At 43.9% G+C, this 16854-nt stretch overlaps 1 protein-coding gene across 1 annotated transcript; it reads right to left on the minus strand.

Annotated features, from left to right (window-relative positions):
• Positions 1-3764: 3764 nt before the first annotated feature.
• On the minus strand, positions 3765-4925 carry G0S2 (G0/G1 switch 2). The gene is made up of 2 exons (XM_025359218.1): positions 4615-4925; positions 3765-4503 (listed from the first exon to the last, which is right to left on the minus strand). Exon 2 carries the CDS (start codon positions 4469-4471, stop codon positions 4160-4162), a length of 312 nt encoding a protein of 103 aa, XP_025215003.1. The 5' UTR covers positions 4472-4503; positions 4615-4925; the 3' UTR covers positions 3765-4159.
• Positions 4926-16854: the final 11929 nt, after the last annotated feature.

A 16854-nucleotide genomic window follows, 5' to 3' on the forward strand; every position in this document is an offset into this window, starting at 1 on the left:
TGCTGGTGGGAATGTAAATTAGCACAGCCCCTAATGGAATGGAAAACAGCATGGAGGTTTATAAAAGATTAAAAGTAGAACCACCATAAGATCCAGCATTCCCACTAGTGGGTATATAGAGATATCTGTACTCCCATGTTTGTTGTAGCACAAGACTTGAAATCAACCTAAGGGCCAGCAGTGGATGAAAGGATAAATAACATGTAGTATGTGTATACAATGGAATACTATTCAGCAATGGAAAACAATGATGTACTGTCATCTGAGACGAAATGGATGAACCTGGATGTTATGTTAAGTGAAATAAGCCAGACACAGAAAGACAAATAGTAAATAGCACATGATCTCACTTAAATGTGGAATGAATATATATATATACACACACACACACACACACACACACACACACATATATATATATTTGCTGATCTTATAAAAGTATAGAGTAGATCAGTGTGGTTAACAGAGACTTGGGGGGAGATGGGGGAGAGGAGGATGAGGAGAGGCTGGTCAAGGAGTACAAAGTTTCAATTAGATAGGAAGAGTTCTGGAGTTCTTTTCCACAGTAGGGTGACTATGGTTAACAGTAGGGTATTGTATATTACAAAATAGCTAGAAGAGAAGCTTTTGAATGTTCTTATCACAAAGAAATGATAAATGCATGAGGTGATGGCTATGCTAAATACCTTGATTTGATCATTATATAATGTGTTCATGTGTGGAAACATCAAATTGTACTCATAAATATGTACAATTATAATGTATCAATTAACATTTTAAAAAAACTTGAGGTCTTTTTCACATGATCTGCTGCTAGAATATGTCTTTCAAATTCTGTGGTCATGCAGTTGGGTTTTTGAACCTGAATTCTGTATTGTATCTTTTTCCCTATTCAGTTTCAGTTGGTTTTTCTTTGGTGCATGGTTCCAGCCTATTGAGTTGTTTTGAGTTCTGACTGTGCTATCTCAGCTCTGTGTCACCAACAGAATTGATAAGTATACTTCCTGTTACCTTTCCTAGGTTGTTGGTAAAATTACCAAGCAGAATAGGACAAAAGACAATTTTTATTCCTATGTTGGGGGAGGAACATGTTTGATCGTAACCAGACATAGCCTTGTGAGACTACCTCATAACTTTTATTCTGAAATTATTAAGCAAACCCTTTTTCCTTACTTTCCTCTAACCCAGAATTTTTCAACTTCTGCCCCATTAACATTTTGGAATGGAGAATTCTTTGTGTTGGCGGCTGTCCTGTGCATTAGAAGATGTTTAAACCCCCCCGACTTCTACCCTCTAGATGCCTGCAGTACTGCCCCCTCCCCTCACCCAGACACCAGAAATATCTTAAGACTGTCAAATGTTCTCTGGGGGGACAAAATTGCTTCTCCTTTCATTTACAAGCACTGCTCTAGCCTCATAAATGATTAATTAAACAATCAAGTATTTATTAAGAACCTACTATTTGCCTAGGACCTAAAGATTTCTGTGAACACTGAAGACATGATCCTTTACTTCAAGAAGATTGTACTATGAGAGACATGACCAAGCCCACAGAACAACTGGGAGAAAAAAAGTCTATTACTGAGTGATGCAGTATGAGACTCAGGCCGTATGGCCTATAAGAACTCAGAGAATTGAGGAGACCAGTGAGAACAGAGATTTCAATCGCTCGGATTTGATTGGGTTGGGTAATGTGAATATAAACAGGCATGGGGAATTTCCTTCTACACAAACGTATAGGCATACTTATATATTTAGGCAACTTTATTTTTTTAATATATAGGCAAACTTTCAAAGCATAGGCATTACTTTCTAAATAAAAAATCATGTAATCCCAGCACTTTGGGAGGCTGAGGAAGGCAGATCATGAGGTCAGGAGATTGAGACCATCCTGGCCAACATGGTGAAACCCCGTCTCTACTAAAATACAAAAAATTAGCTGGGCATGGTGGTGCACACCTATAGTCCCAGCTACTTGGGAGGCTGAGGCAGTGGAATCGGTTGAACCAAGGAGGTGGAGGTTGCAGCAAGCTGAGATTGTGCTACTGCACTCCAGCCTGGTGATAGAGCAAGACTCCATCTCGGGAAAAAAAAAAAAAAAAAAAAAAAAATCAGAGCACACAGTTTTACATGTAGTTTGACAATGGGCAAAACACCTGTATTTGAAATCATACCTCCCTTGGAGAATTTGAGGTATGTGGTTTCAGAAGATGTGGAGGTAGTGGGTGGGAGGACATTCAGGTTGGAAGAGTAAGGTAAACAAAGGTGCAGAAAACCAGAAGGGAACAGGAAGGGACTGGGGTTCATGCTAGGCAGCCTGACAAATCAGGCAAGAGGGCCGGCTGAGACGGAAGCATATCACAGAGGCACTGAAACCTGGCATAAGAGTTTTAGTCTCAGATGTTTTTGAGTTCAGGAGCAGCAGAATGAAAGATATTAAAGGAAGACAGTCTGACAACGGATAGTTTAGGGTGAAGGTGCTAGAGGGTGAGGAGGATGGTTTGAGCAGTTGAGAGCCAGACAAGGTGGTAGCTGAATGGACAAAGGAGTAATTAATAAAAGAGGCATTTTGGAAGACCAGCAGGAAGGATAAAATTGAGTCAATTCCTAGGAAGTTTCTTGGACATTGAAAGTGAGGCTCTGCCTTGGTATAGGGCTGAGTTTCCCATTTTGGAAACCGGGTGAGCCATGGTGCCACCGACATTCTTCTTTTAAAACTCCAAATACATTTCTTTTTCTTGATTAATCTTACCACATTCTGATTGCTTTTTTCCTTTGGGAGTGATAAGAATAGATTTCAGAGAGAGATGGCTTTTGATCAGGGCCAGGAACACTGGGTAGGAATTGAGTTGGCAGAAATGAAATGGAGATGTGTGTAGGGCACTGGATAAAGGAGAGAGTCTGAGCAGAGGCAATGATGTGAGCCAGTGATATGTTTGGCAAAAATGCATAGCTATTGATGAAAGGAGTAAAGTCCTGATTAGGACTGGTGACGTGAAAAATATGAGGAGACTAGCATCAAGGCCATGCCTCGGACTCCTGGCTAACTCTTTAAAGTATAAAATTTCTTTTGCCGAGCCCTATAGAGTCACCAAATTGGCTATTACTACAGATGAAGCTCTACACTGGAGGAGGAGGACTCAGATCTGTAACAACCAGTTTTTTTTTCCTCTTTCTAGCCCAGAGTTTCTTACTATGATCTGGGTGCATGGGGAGGAAGGCTGGGTAGAGCTAGACTCATCATCTGCTTTGGTGTTCTTGGGAGCTTATCTCTTTTCCTGCCAGGTAGCTAGTTTTTCCTTTCTTTCCTGTCCTTCACCTCCAGATCTCCCTCCTTTCTTTTCTTCCCTTCTCTCTGTCTCGCTCTCTAAAATACAGTTGGGAAGAAAAAGTTATCAGCCATGGGAAGCTCTGGTGCACAGGTGTGAGGATCAAAGAGCTTTTCTGCCTTAGAATTAATCAGTTACCTCCCACTCACTCTAGCTTAGAAGTTGATCTACCTTCTCATCTTAAAATGCTAAATTTCATGGAAGTTATAAAAGTTTCTCTCTTCCCACCCCTAACAAGAAGGAAAAACGAGTCCTCAACAGACTTACCTGCATGTAGTAGCTTATTACACAGTTCCTAGGTGTGAAGCAAGTGCCTGACCTTCAGGAAGCTGCTCCCGCTGCAGTGCTCAGGTAAGACCCCATCACCGTCACACGCCTGCTAACCCTCCCTGCTGCCCACCCCAGGATACCACACCTCTCAGGAATTAGATGAGATATGGTATAAAAAGTTTTTTATTTCAAAATGCAAAATGGTGGTCATTGTAATAATTAATAATAATAATATAAAAAGCATTTATCCTCCCTCCCTAGTGCAAAATGGTAGACGTATTTAGATAATTGACACAGTAGTGGACGCGTCATGACAATGCAGTGCTGCACAGCAGCAAAACTCAATCCCAAACTCCTTTTGGTGGATGCTCGTGGTAGGTCAGTTCTAGATGTCAGTGGTTTCTCTGAAGTTAAGTCCAGATAAAAAAACAGCACGTGCTCCTGCACTCTCCCAGCGGAGTCAGGCTCCTGTGCGCGCGACCCCTCTGTCTCTCCCTCTTTCGGTCTGTTTGTCTCTGTCTGCTGCCTCTCCTTCCCACTCTGCTGGTCTCCCACAGTTCCTACGAGGCGTGCGGCCGGTTGGAAAGGGCCCGGCCACCGAGGACGGTGTCCTGCTGCTTGCCTTTCTCCTGCAGGGCTTGCTTCTGGAGAGCCTGTCGCTCCAGGGTTGCCTGCAGCTCCGCCACGGCTGCCTCCTGGTCCCGCAGACGGCTGGCGGCCGTGAAGGGGCTGCACACAGTCTCCATCAGGCCGAGTACCACGCCGAAGAGGGCCAGCACGCTGCCCAGCACGTACAGCTTCACCATCTTCCCCTTGCGTTTCTGGGCCATCATCTCCTTGGCCAGGGGGATCAGCTCCTGGACCGTTTCCATCTCGGCTCTAGGCTCTGGGAGGCGGGAGTGACCTGCAGGAGGAGCAGCAGCAGAGGGGACTTCAGCCACCGAAGAACGGCTGCAGCCTCCCGCCACCCCGCACCCACCTTATCTTAGGGAGGGCTCATAGAAACGGGGACCACCTTAGTGGCAGGGCGCGAGCAGGAGGCAGCGCGAGCTGCAGTTGGCGGCGGTCAGCGTGTCCGTCGGTCCGACTGGCCTCGGCGTTCTCCTCCGCTCGGCAGCTGCAGCTCTTCCCGTTGGAGACTCCGCGGCTGGCACCGCTTTAGCGTCCGGAGGCCGCTTATATATTTTCTCCGAGACACGCCTCCTGGGCTCCCGGGCCCAGACTGGCTCGGCCAGAGCCCGGGGAACGCGGAGGGGGAGGAAGAAAAGGAGGGGGAAAGGAGGGGGTGGAACCCCGCTGGGACCTGGCAGGAGGTGGCCACGCGCTGCGCACGCTCCGACTGTGTGAGCTAGGGGACCCGGCACGCGCGCGGGGTCATCGGCAGCGGGGCACGCGGAAGGGCCAGTGTGCACGCGAAAGTCCCACTCTAGGCTAGCGCAGGGGAGGACCTGGAACCCAGGGAGGTGTCCGCGGACATTTCTGACATGACAGCACCTTCTTACTGGTGTCAGTGGGTACAAGCTTCCCTCGTCCAGGACAGCCTGACATTATAAATAATGAGGGAATCTGGGGGTTCCATCTAAAGAAAAAAAAGCTTTCCTTTTTCTTCCGAAGGGTTATCATCTTCCCACGTGTGTGGCAATTGCATCAGAGAGGAGAAGGCAAGGGGGAGGGATCTGGCTAACAGAATAGAGCAGGTCACGCTTGGATAAAGCAATATGTGCTAATATTGTTTCTTTCCTGCCTGGTTGGTTTTATTTAGAGGTGCATGCATGTATAGCTAGAGTCAGTTGATAGAAAACTATTCATTGATGGTGCTTTTATGCACAGAGGGGTGTGTGTGTGTGTGTGTGTGTGTGTGTGTGAGAGAGAGAGAGAGAGATTAGTCTCTTTGCCTGCAAGCTGTTTCCTTATGTACTTCCGTGTATCAGGGAAGAGCCTTTAAATTCAAATTGTTCTCACTGAGGAGTGGAGTTGGGAGCTGGGGTATGGGGGGTCGAGTATGGAAGGGGCTGTTGGTAGAAGTTTGTCTGCTATTCTAGAATGGAAGTATTTCATACTCTCCTCAATAATTCTCTGCCACCCTCCTGGGTTTGGGGGTACAACTTCACTGCTCCAGCTCAACTTCAGCTTTGAAGCAGTTTGTGGGCAGAAGGGTGTGTAGTAGACAGCTTAAGTAAGAATCCATAGTGTGAGTACTCTTGGACGTTGAAGATGTAGGATTGATTTTGATCAGGATTAGATATAATCACCTGGGGCCAAGGGAGCATTCTAATTTGGCTTTGGTTATGGATATGCCAGAATTAGCAAAGTAGGGGAAAAGGAGAGGCAAATTGGCCAACAGGCTTTAAGCAGAGAAAGGGAGGGGGCAGGGGAAAGAAGGGGAAATCAAACTGGCCAGAAAATTGCAAAGGTCAGTGATGCAATCTTGCAACAGCCTTTGCAGTCAGTCAGACTGAGCCTGAAGGGCGGGTCAGGGGAAAGGGCTGTGTCAGGGATCAAATATTTTAGTTTTTGAATTGTTAACAGGAATCTTTCTTGGGGGGTCTGAAGCAATTTCCCAGATGGTTCAGTTTAAAAAGGCAACAATAACAACTACCCTTTGCCTTGGCTATTAATAGTTCAGGCAAGGGCTTGTGTGTGGAGAATGGTCAAGGTTATCTAAATAGCTTATTTGAAATTCTACATTTTAGAATTTAGTCTGTTTGAGTCAAGGTGACCAGGGGCCAAAGAGGATTGATTATTCCTGGAGGATTGTGTTTCCTGCTTATTGTTCTTTTAACATTGTCAGGCAGGAAAATTCTGTAACAAGGGTTCCTGCCAAGTTTAATATCAGTCTTGGTGTTTTCTTTGAATCTTCCTTATAATTTCAGAGCAACCTCTGATAACTGGCAGAAATGATTAGTGAGCTTTCCCAATATCTGCGAGGGTTCCAAACCCATTGACTTCTGGAAGAGCATGTGATGTGTGCCCTGATATGAAGGCTGTCACTTGGTTTCCATTCTGAAGGTGAGTCAGCCTAGCTTGGGACCCAAAACTCTGAAATTGACAGGTCCAGTAAGCATTTCCTGTGTTTCTGTAACACAGAGACGCAAACCACACATCTTCCTAGGTCAGAAGGCTGTAATTTATCTGGAGTTCCCCTTTCCTGTGATTTGCTGTGTTAGTGCACATCACCAGCTCAGATCCTTTTTTGATAATTTGACTTTGACCTCCAGGTTCCAGCAGCTATATTGGCAAGAGCTGGACAGAGGAGGGGCAGCAAGTGCCGTGGATGGAGGTCACTGGTAGATTTGATCTTCCTAGTTTAGGTGGTAGCTGGGGCTGAGTGGGAGATGATAGGAGTAGAAGGCTAAGGAATCCAGTGTCAACTCATGTCTAGGAATTTCTGAGCACGGCTCATCTGTCTGGGTGGGAAAAGAGAACCTGGCTCCTAGAGTAGAAGGTGACTAGGTAGGGCTTGGAAACTAAACACATACTTTAACGGGGCTGATGTCATTTTTAAGGAAGTAAAGCACTGTGTTGTGTCATGCACACGGGTAAGACACAGGTTATAGCTATGATGGTCAAACCAAGCCATAGGGTGACCAACCATCTTACTTTGCTCAATGTTGAGGGGTTCTCTGAAATGCAGGACTCTCAGTGCTAAAACTGAGACACTTCCAGGCGAACTGAAACAGTCATCCTACCCTTGAGTCTATCTCAACATTTAACTCTTGCCACTTCTAGGAAGGTAGGAAGGGCTAGTTTAAATTTTTTATATTTTGCTTTCTAAATCCCTTTCTCAGACACATTCAGAGCCATCTTCAGAAGGTAAAGTCATAAAGGGGTACATGTGTTTTAAGGGGTAAGTACAGAGGAGGGATAGAACTGTCCCTACCACCCTGTCTTAGAGATTGAAGACACAGGGGAAAGAGGTCTTTTGGATGGTTAGTTGTAAATGAGCTTCAATAATTATTATTATAATAATTATAATATAATAATAATTATTATTTTGTTACCAGCTGCTTGCCACCTACACAAAGTCACTGTCCACCCTTGGGACTCCAGGCAGCTGGAGGGAGGGAGTCATAATAGGAGATATGACAAAACTATTTGTAGTTTTTTTTTTGGGGGGGACAGACCCTCGCTCAGTAGCCCAGGCTGGAGTGCAGTGGCACGATCTCAGCTCACTGCAAGCTCCGCCCGCTGGATTCACACCATTCGCCTGCCTCAGCCTCCTGAGTAGCTGGAACTACAGGTGCCCACCACTACGCCTGGCTAATTTTTTTTTGTATTTTTAGTAGAGACGGGGTTTCACCGTGTTGGCCAGGATGGTCTCGATCTCCTGACCTCACGATCCACTCGTCTCAGCCTCCCAAAGTGCTGGGATTACAGGCATGAGCCACCGCGCCCAGCCTATTTGTAGTTTTAAGACTACCGCGCCCAGCCTATTTGTAGTTTTAAGACTACCCCACTTGAAACTTTTTTTTAGTCCCTTAGTTACTTTCATAGTTTTAGAAAGAAAGCTTCTTATCACTCAGATATCAAGGGAAGACACTGAAATTTATATGTGTAGCCTCTATCTCTTCTGGTCTTATAGACTAGAGTTCTAGAGTCTAGATATTTCTGTGTGGATACCCTGCTATTATCACAGCTTGACACAATTAAAACAAGACTCCTTCCCTTCTCTGTACTCTTACAAGCTTAGTCTTCTTCTCAATATCCTCATTTCTAGCAGTGACGTCTCCATTTCATTTGTTCTCTGGGCTTAAAATATCATGGCAGTTATTTGGAGAGGCCTTCCGTGACTACTGCATCCCACCACTCTCCACCCAGTGCCGTACTTTCTTTTTCTTCATAGCACTTGGTTACCTGACTATATGTGGATGTACTTAACGGTTTGGTTTTACATTGTCTTCCACGTGCATTGCAGGATAGGCTTCATGAGGGTGGGGACTTTGGTTTGCTCCTCACTGTGTCCCCAGTGCCCAGTATAATCCTTAGCACATAATAGGTCCTTAATGGGTAACTATGGGATTAATGAATGGCTTTCCCATTGGACTGTGAAGCCTGGCAGGGAAGGGGCTGTTTTTTTGTTGTTGTTGTTTGTTTGTGTGTTTTTGTTTGCAGTCCAACTTTTAGTAGATTCTTAAAGAAGCATTCAGGTTTTTGGGGGGACACTTTTTTTGCTTTTAATCCTTTATCCTCTAATCCATCTTAAACACTACCACCAAATGAATCTTCCTAAAATTTAATTTTTTATTGTCAACTGCCTGTTTAAAGCTCAAGATCATTTCTTATTGCCCACATAATGGACTCCTGGATCCTGCATGTTGAATTTGCTTGATTTAGTATTCTTGGAAATCAGGACCTCTATGGTCTGATCTTCTCCTGTTCTTCTCCCACAACAGCCCTTTGCTCCACAGAGAGGTTTCTTCACAGGCCAAGAAACAATTCATTCTCATTGCTGCTGCTTCATTTTTGCTCACACTGTTGTTTCTACCTGAAATGCTGTCCTCGTTCTACTTTGTCTTCCTTTCTTCATTGAGGTCAAGTTCATGTGCTCCAAGAAGCTACCACTGCCCGTGCCAGCACACCCTGATCTCTCCTTTCTGTGAATTTCAGTCGCCTTTGGGGCTTGTACTGCACAGGTTGGCACTGGATTGATTACCGTTTTGTACAACTCTCTCATTGTTTCCTGTGGGCTTGCCTCGGCTCTGTGGAAGACCAAAGCTTTGTATCTTTTGTGGTGCTAACATAGAATAGGGGGCTAGTCAATATTAGTTACATTGACCTAAAAGCCAGTGCTGGGATAGAGAGGGCGAAGTGACCAGTTAAGGCTCTCTTGGGAAGTTATTTCAAGCACAGTAGCCTGTCCTTGGCTCAGAGCCTTGGTATTGAAATTGCCCAAGACCTGGCAACTTGGCTTAGTTTCCTCCACTCTGGTCTCCTCACCTTTCACTTCCACTCCCAACTTAGTGTCTGACATTGCAGCCATTGGCTCATTCTGGGGCACCCTCCAGCCTGCCCCTGGTACAAATCAAGGCAAAGAAACAGACTTCATAGGCATTCTGCTTTTGTCCTTCATATCTTTTGGTCAAGCAGAGCCACCAGCTGCTGGGGCATGCAGACTGTGCTGGGAGCCTTGAATAGCCATGGGTGGTGTGGTTAGAATTAACTGCACCCTGCTGCCTACATACCATTTCCAGATTAAACAATATGCTTTACAAGTTTGAATCAGCATGAGGAATTTTTCCCAGGCTCAAATGCCAGTTGGACTTAAGGGTACAGGGCTCTAAAGTCAAGCAAATCTGGGTTCCTTCAAATCCTGACTCCTACATTTGCTAGGGCCTGACCTTGGGCAAGTGACTTAACTTCTATAGCTTCTATTTCCACATCTGTGAAGTAAGAGTTATGATAGCCCCTATTAAATGGGGTGTGGTGATGATGATAAGCCCCTGTGAAACACAGTATGATGAAGAGTGAACGAGATAGAGCTCTGTAAGGGACTTAGGCAGTGTCTGGCACAAATGAAGCAATCGTTAAATGATGGCTGTTATTATTCAGTTGTCTTTGCCTCTTGCTCTACATCAGCAATTTCCATGATGCTTTATCAAAGCCCAGGACATTTGCATTCCTTAGGTGACATTTAGGTAGCTTCTAGTAAGGCCCACAAATATTCGTTGAAGCCATCCATGTACCTGACACTGTGTTAATCATAGTTATAGAAAACAGAATACAGGCCGGGTGTGGTGGCTCACGCCTGTAATCCCAGCACTTTGGGAGGATGAGGCGGGCAGATCAGGAGGCTAGGAGATCAAGACCATCCTGGGCAACATGAGGAAACCCCGTCTCTACTAAAAATATAAAATTTAGCCGGGTGTGGTGGCACATGCCTGTAATCCCAGCTACTCGGGCGGCTGAAGCAGGAGAATCGCCTGAACCCAGGAGGCGGAGGTTGCACTGAGCCGAGATCATGCCTATGTACTCCAGACTGGTGACAGAGCAAGACTCCTTTTCAAAAAAAAAGAAAGAAAAAAAGCAGAATACAAACTGCATTTGCCCTCAAGAAGCTTATAGTGAAGTAGAGGACACAGACTGTAAACGAGGTATTATCGTATATTGGGATAGGCACTGTAATAGAAATTTATACCAGATGAACAAAGAGAACAGAATGAGACAGGTATGATTCTATCTGGGGAGGAGGTGGTCAAAGAAGGCCTATGGGTAAATGATTCCTGAGAGGCTTAGGATGTTAAAGGATGGATGGTGTTCACCAGGCGGTTCTGGGATAGGGTGTTGTTCAGGGCATGGGGAGGCCTTGAATGAGATGGGACTGCATATGAAAAGGGAGGATGCAAGATAAAGCATCACATGGTCCAAGAGAAGTTAGACAAGATTAGTGTTAAATCATAAAGGATGGATTTTGGGAAATGGCAGAAAATGAGCAGGAAGCAGTAAGTAGGGGTCAGATAACGAGCAGTTGTATAAATAATCACTTACTCATGTCATGCCTAGGAACTAGTGACCACTCCCTTCTTCTAGAAACACATTTCTCTTTGGCTTCCACGATACCATATTCTGCTGGTTTTCCTCTTACCCTGTTCTGGACAAAACTCAGGATTTTGGGAATGAGAAGGGGAAGAACACCTCTGGTGAGAAAAATGAGCTCCATTTTGGATTTATTGAGTTTGGGCTGTTTATGGGACATGCAGGCAACGATGTTCATCAGATAGTTGTATGTGAATCATGAATCAGGAGCTCTAGAGAAAGATTGGTTCTGGAGTCACTGCCCCTACTGTTGGAGCAATCCAGGCCCTCCCAGGTTTCCTTTCTTCTCCTGCATTATTTCCCTGGGTCAGTTGCTCTCAGCCCTGGCTCCACTTTACAGTCATCCTGAGTTATTAAGAACTACCAATGCCTGAGACTTCCCCAAGACAAATCAATTTGAATTCCTGGAGATGATTTTAGTGTGTAGCCAGAATCATGGACCACTTCCTAGATGACTTCCTACAGTTCCATGGTTTGAGACTCCTTCAGTGCTCCCTACAGAACGTTCTGCAGCAATGGAAATGTTGCATCTCTATGCTGTTCAGTATAGTAGCCACTAGCTACATGAGGCTCCTAAGCAGTTAAAATGTGGTGAAAACTGGTGACCTGAATGTTTAATTTTGTTTAATCTAAATTTAAATTAAATAACCCCCTATGTGTGGTTGGTGGCTACCGTATTAGACAGGACAGCTCTATATGTTAATGGCTCTGAAATTGGTTTGTCTCTCCTGAGCTCCAGGCTTACATATTGCCTGATTGGCATCTCTTCTTGGATGTCTAATAGTGTGTCTTTAAGTTAATGCATGCCAAATGAAATTCTTGATTTTTTTTCTTCAAAACTTATTTATCTCCTAGTCTTCCCCATCTTGGGACACAGCCTCACTTTCCACCTAATTGCTAAAACCCCAAACATGGAAGCTATCTTTTATTCCTTTCCCCCCCACCATCTCCCTCTTCCAGTTTTTCAGCAAGTGCTGTTAGTTCTATCAAACTGACACTTTGTCTGCATCCACCCCTTTCCATCTCTAGGAAAGCATAGGATAGTCACAGCTATTTTAGTAAAAGTTACTGCATCTTCAGTGTGTGCCTTCTGAGACCTTTGTATGTATTAACTTACTGGGCCTACAAACAGCTCTATGAGGTAGGTAAACTATTATACTTGTGTTTATAGATGAGGAAACTGAAGAACAGAAAGCTTTTGCAAAGTGTCTGGGAATCAAACGGCTAGTCAGTGGTGGGGATGGGACTCAAAACCAGGTAATGTGGTTCCAGGGTCCATGTTCTTCATCATTCAACATTCTGTCCCTCCGACTGGTTCCAAGGCCCCATGTCAATGTTTTTTTTTACTCTGGTTACATGTTAGAATCACTTGAGAAACTTAAAAAAAATACCAATTCCTCAACCCCATTCCAGGTCAGTTAAATCTCCTGAAGTAGGGCCCAGGCATCAGAAAGTTTTAGAATATTCCAAGGACTTTTCATACATAACCAGAGTTGAGAACCATTTCCTCTATGTGAACTGGCCCCTGTCTCCTTCCCCAACCCTGGCTTTAACCCCTGACCTTGCTCATGCTGTTTTCACCCCTTCTTCCTGCTCCTAGAAGAGGCCAAACTCTTTGCTGCCACTGGACTTTTTTGCTTGTTCCTTCTCTGCCTAGAACACCCCTTTCTGGCATATTCTGAGGATTGAGTATGACTTTAGAGATCCTAAACCCTGGAAAGATTAAGGGTACTCTACACTGCCCATCTAAATAAAAATAAACACAATATTACGTTTTAAAATATGTATAAGGAAGCGCCTACAGCATTCTCATTTTCCTAAGGGGTCTACTTCCATGTCTTTTTTGATGTATTAAAAAATAAAAATTTTCAAAGGAAATTTTGGTGCTTCTACCTTACCGGTACCTTAAATATATGCTTAGCTTGTTTTGGGAAATCCAGACCTAAATCTTTTGGACTCATCCCACATGTCACCTTCTCAGGGGGACTTCTCTTATCTGTCCTTTCTAAAGTGGCAATCCCCCCTTCCTGAGACCCATCTATTACATCATTCTGGTTTTCTCGTATTTCACAGAAAGCATCAAAATTTGTAATTGTCAGGTATAGTTTTTAGTTTACTAGCTTATTGTTGGTCTTCTTTATGAAGGACGGTCCTGTCTGTCTTATTTGTTGCTATAACCTCCTCACCTAGTGCGATGCCTGATACAAAGTAAGTGATCAAGGTATAGTTCCTGAATGAATGAATCAATGAATGAATGTAGGCTCATGGATGGCAAACAGCACAGAGTAGATTATAATCCCACGGCAGATAGACTTGTTTGGGTTGTTACCTTGTAAGACGCTTTCTTCGTGGGGTGGGAAGAGAGAAGTGAATTCATAGAAAGAGAATACTCTTGTTGAAAGAGGGAGGGCCATGGCCTCTGCAACCTGGTGAAGTTTCAGAGCTCAGGAGATGGCAGAACATGCTATGATGTTGCACAAATTCTGGGTGTGGTGAGAGCTGATATTTATTTTGGGGTAGTCATTTCCCTATGTCTTCTCCAAACTTTCAGTAAAGTTTCTTAAACTCAACAGCTATGTGTTTTGTTATTTGGAAAATGGAGGAAAGACCATGTGTTCATGCTTTCCTTTGGGGGCCAAGATAGGCAAGAGAGATTGGGGACAGCATAGAGAAATGGTGATAAGAAAGCTAGAAGTGTTTGGGGGCAGCAACAACTAGAATGGATTTGTATGTTAGCATCTAACCTTAGAATTCCCAGAATTATTGTTATTTGGATAGTAGAGGGAAAGAGTGACTCTTGGATGGCTAAAGAAGTCCAGGTTATTCCGGTTGCAAAATTAATAAATTATTTGGTAATTATGTGTTTAATGTCTGTGTCCCACGACACAGTAGACTTCCTCTGGATAATGATTGTGTCTGAGTTGTTTACTACTATGTTGCTGGGTTCCTGGCATTGGGTGGGCACTCAATAAATATTTGTTGAATGAATGAATGGTTCTGGGTGTTTTTTTGTTTCTAGGTTATAAGTCAGAAGGGTCTGCTGAAATGTGATGAGGAAAACTAGAAGAGAAGTCCAGGCCCTGAGAGTGAGTACCAGACAGAAGCTGGGGGTGGAAGAGTATCAGTATGCAATATGCAGACTGATTTGCTGAGGAGGATTCAGACAAGAGATTCAGACCCCCAGAACAACTAAAAGAATAACAGGCACTGTCAAAGGTCTAGACAGAAAGGCCAGGCAAGCAGCAGTTTGAATACACAGAGGGGCTGCTGGTGAGAGAAGCTGCCCCTCAATGCTTATGTCAGTTCCTGGGATACTCTTGATCCCCAGGCAATGGACTTAGAGAAACAAACATTCCTAGACCCCATTTGGTTGTGGGGAGGGGCTTCTCAGCATATTGGCTTTGGTGCTCATTGGCCAAGGGCTGCAATGGGCCAGAAACTGACAGTGGGACACATTATCATTGTCAGCACAGGGATAGACAGCAAATGTTAGACCTTTTTGATACACATGTTGCCTAATTCTTTGGGAGTGACACAGAATTCTTAAAACATGTTTAGGGGTACTTGATTCTTAAGACCATCTGTCCATCTGTGCCCTCCTCTCCCCTAAACCCACATTTACTTCTTTCATTCTCAAGGTTCTAAAAGCTGGATCTTAAAGGCTGGAGTGACTAGAATCTATGGCCTGATCCCAGAACTATTTCAGTTTCAAATACCAAAAGTACTGCTAATTTGGTTGTTCCCATGTGTAAGTACCAGCTAGGGTGGATAGAGTAGGAAGTTGGTGTATAACTCACAGCTGCATAGGGTTGAAATTCTGCTGATGAGTGGATCAGTTTATCATGAATTTTCTCAGGTTCCAATTTTGAGGGGAAAATTATTTTTTTTTTCTGGGTGATTTTCTTGCTAAGTTGTCCGAAGAGGGAGTTACGGGGTGATATTCATGGAATCATATTCTTCAAGCACTTTTTATGGTTGTCTCTTGCCTTAAGAGTTCCTACTAAGAAGTCAATATCTGCTTATTGAGCCTCTATTATGTGCAAACACTGGGCTATGAACTCAAGAAATCTCCTTAACTTCAAGGATTTTATGATCCATGTTTGGGGACAAATCACAAAATAATTAACATTGAACAAGCATAAGTATGCAACTTTGAGATATTTAGAAAAGAGACTGACAAAACAGAATGGAACTGCTTGCTGATGGAGTTGTATAGGTCAGGTCCACTTGCCAGAGCTTGGGAAGAATTTACAGAGAATGCCAGAGAAGCCACCACTGATCCAGGAATCTGGTCTGAGTCTTGGATTTAGGATCTTGCCAAGTATACAGGAGGAGAGGGCAGTGTAGACAGGCAGAGTTGGATGAATCCAGCCTAAGTGTGGTTGAGAGAGCAAATGACTAAATCAAAGCATGTCTGTGAAGGGGGTTGTGTGAGTTAGGGCCTAAAATGCAACTTTATCAGCTGGACCCTGAGTGCCCAGCTGAAGACTTTGGACTTTAACCTGGAGATGATGGAGAGTATGCAGGATAAAGTCCATACCAAATCCAATGCCTTGCAAATGGAGAACAAGCCAAAACTAACAAGATAAAATGTAGCAGGAAAAAGTGCAAACGTATGTGTGTGCCTGTGTGTGTATGCTCACATGTATCTTAAGAATGGCACCACATTCAAGAGTGAACAACCTGTTTTAACAGTATTTGACTCAATAAAGAGTTGTTAAAGTTTCTACAAGCTCAATATGGGTCTGTGGTGTGATTTGGCTGGGAAAAGCTTCCTGCACGTCAGGCCGCAGCAGTGGAGTAGAGTCTCCTGCACAAAAGCCATATTGGCAATACTATTTTCTTCCCCAGGTCCCTGAAGGGAACTGCTATTCCCATGCACTGTTTCCATCCAGGTTTTTCCTGGACTTGGAGCAACCTTTACTTTCTCAGATCATTGTACATCTTCATGCCACACTTCTACAGGCACATGTGTCAGTTTCATCATGTCTTTAACTATATGTTTGACTACTTTTTGATCACCTATGTGCAGGCAGCAATTGGTAAGGTTAAATTTTCTACAGACTTCTCTTTTAGCTACTAACAAGTAGCCAAGAGTCTATCTATTTTGATAGATAGCATTTTTCATCTGAGTTTCTTGCCAGGCCAGAATAGTCAAGGCTCTGCTGGTCTTATTAGTGATTATTCCTAAGACAGCTTGTAACTGTATGATTCGGTTGAGCATGTAAATGGGAGTCCGATATCCTTACGAGCCATCTTCTGCCTAAGTAGCAGGCCCATAATATTGTATGATTCTCTCAGGGGGCTATTTATTATCTTTTTAATTTTTTTTTATAGCTATGCTTCTCTTTTCACAGGGAGCATAGACAGGGAATTTCACCTGTCTTTACGGGCAGTAGGAAGAAAGATGGTTTAATAATGCCAATAACACAACTATCTGCCTACTGGTTGGGTAATAAGGTATAAGGTCTATACCTACATGACCAGTATAATCCAGTGGGAGCTGTCCCGTCCCAGTGGGACTCTGGGTGGGTTCACACGGTTTGCAACTTCAGGAATTTACTAAATGGATTTTTCTTAGTATGGTTTGAACTCCACTAGGTGGCTCTTTGTGTAGTACTATTACACAGTTTTTGCCTAATGCAGCTGAGTCTTCCTACAGGAAGGGTGAAGTCCTTCCCCACTCTTGCTATATAGTATTGTCTAATGATTGAGACTTTTA

Source organism: Theropithecus gelada, chromosome 1 (assembly GCF_003255815.1).
Source record: "Theropithecus gelada isolate Dixy chromosome 1, Tgel_1.0, whole genome shotgun sequence".
Lineage (NCBI taxonomy): Eukaryota > Metazoa > Chordata > Mammalia > Primates > Cercopithecidae > Theropithecus > Theropithecus gelada.